At 39.8% G+C, this 2,083-nt stretch overlaps 1 protein-coding gene across 2 annotated transcripts in view; it reads right to left on the reverse strand.

Annotated features, from left to right (window-relative positions):
• Positions 1-1,397, reverse strand: part of LOC118334538 (desmoplakin-like) — an 18,398-nt gene extending 17,001 nt beyond the window's left edge. For both annotated transcript variants that reach the window (XM_035670466.1, XM_035670465.1), the window contains exon 1: positions 1,156-1,397. In XM_035670466.1, coding sequence (XP_035526359.1) covers positions 1,156-1,397 — 242 coding nt within the window. The remainder of the gene's footprint in view (positions 1-1,155) is intronic.
• Between the last annotated feature and the right edge of the window lie 686 nt (positions 1,398-2,083).

Raw genomic sequence — 2,083 nt, forward strand, 5'->3', positions numbered from 1 at the left:
TTGGGATAAATGTTTTAATTGTGCAGCTCTTCTAGACTTTCCAAATGTTGGGGTTATGACACTCAAAACATTTTTGCTGCCGTTTTAAAGCTGTTTCATTCACAATATAAGTTGTCTGGACCAATGTGCATTACATGAGATTGTGATAACATGGTTTGGCCACTATGTCAATTGGGCTTAAGAGCATGTCGCACTTCACGGGGGCTTGGTGTGGGTCAAATCAATGAAAACTGTGGTGGGAATCTTTAAATTGTGAAACTGTACATGCCATGTCTTAGTATTTTTTTAAGGGACAGCAGTGAGTTGAAGGATCTTGGCACTGTGACAAGAACTGCCTGCATTCCCACCACATTCCCCCAGGTTCCTACTGAGACAGACACCTGCTGGTCTTTAAAGTGTCATTAGGGAATCTCAAGATCTCAAGGGAATCTTTAAAAGTGAAAAAGAGTAAAAACAGCATAGGCATGATCTGATATGGTGCACACATTAAAATAGAGCTCACAGGGTGCCTTGACACTGCTGCGACATCTAACCAATAGAGTTCAAAAGATGGGTTGGGGAGGTCATAAGGCCATTCAGAGGACTGAGGTTATAGCAGCAAGATATAAGTCCAAGTGGGCATTGATCTGGTCTTTCAAGATGAGATTAGCTGGCATTATTTCATGTTTTGATTGATGGTTAATAACATTTAACCAAGAATTGAATTAATAGTTAACATTATTAGGAAGTACTTATGAGGTTTTTGATACAGCAGTCAGGACATTGTTGTAAAGTTTATAAATGGTTAAGAAAAAAATAACATAATGTTGTTGGTATTTTCAGTTTCAATAAAATATATTTAAATCATTAGGTTGTTATATTTTCATGTGTAAATTAAAATAGGACATATTATTGTGTTATAGAGGATGTTTTTTCTCAAACCTAAAAAATACACTCACACTCTCTGACATTAATTAAGTATTAATCACCCTTTATTAATGTCAGGTAGGCTATTTATACATTCTAAATATGATTTATATTCTTGGTATAAACACTTATTGCTCTGAGGGGATTCTTGGCCCGGGCCCAAACAGACTCGGACCATACTGTGAAGCAAACCGAACAGGAACGGTGCGTAATGCGTTAAAAAGCAACAGGTGATTTCAAAGTTCTTACCTTATTCCACCACCGGCACCCATGCTAACTTGCATTTTCTGCCCTCCGAGCCCCCCGCCGTGCATGGAGGACCTGGAGAAGCTGGAGCTGTAGGTGTATCCTACGCCGTCCCCTGTTTGGTAATCCCCCTGGAAGCCGTTTCCACCGGCGAACACTTCGGGTCTAAAACTTGACAAATCCGGTCGCGAATTACTTCTCTGGCCCATGGTGGCCAGTCTCGAATTAGAGCCGTATAAACTCATGGTTGTTTTACGTGTTAAACAAGTTTAGTCGTCCGTCTGCTGTCCATACAGGACAGACTTCAACCCCGTCTCTCCTGTTGCGCAGATAATGGACTGCTGTGAATAGACGGAAGCTGGTCGCTTTTGGATAGAAACCACACCTTGTTGTGTTTGTGAAATACTCCACTCATTTGCCTGAGTGAGATCAGTACTGGGGCTGTCATTTCTTTCTGCAAAAGCCTCTGATTGCTCAGTTATAGACAGAGCGTTTTAATAAGGTTTCTTTGCCAATAGGTTGGTTATTAACAATATGTTTGCCAAAAAGACAGACTGCCAAAACACAGTTTATAACGCCAGAGAAGTTGACTAATTTCTGTGGAAACTGGAAGTTATGTTTTGTACTGGTTATGTTGTAATATGTACCTCATATTTTGTGAATATATAATGTGAGTAAAGTTATTTATAAATACAGTGTTTGGAAGAGCATTCCAATTCCAATTCCAATAGCTAATTTAACATCTGGCAAAGGGAAGGAATACAATACATTGCTAATTATTCTGAGAACTCCCTGTGGTTTTCATCAACCCTTAGGGTTCAAACCACAGTTCTTCGCCCCCTGAAGAAATATTCTAAATTCATTATGTGATTTCTTTTTAGATTTTGTTCCCCAACACATTTGTGGTTCATTTGCTTCCCCCCCCCCCCCC

The sequence above is a fragment of the Morone saxatilis genome, unplaced genomic scaffold (assembly GCF_004916995.1).
Source record: "Morone saxatilis isolate NCDOM2014 unplaced genomic scaffold, NCSU_SB_2.0 Contig23, whole genome shotgun sequence".
Classification (NCBI taxonomy): domain Eukaryota; kingdom Metazoa; phylum Chordata; class Actinopteri; family Moronidae; genus Morone; species Morone saxatilis.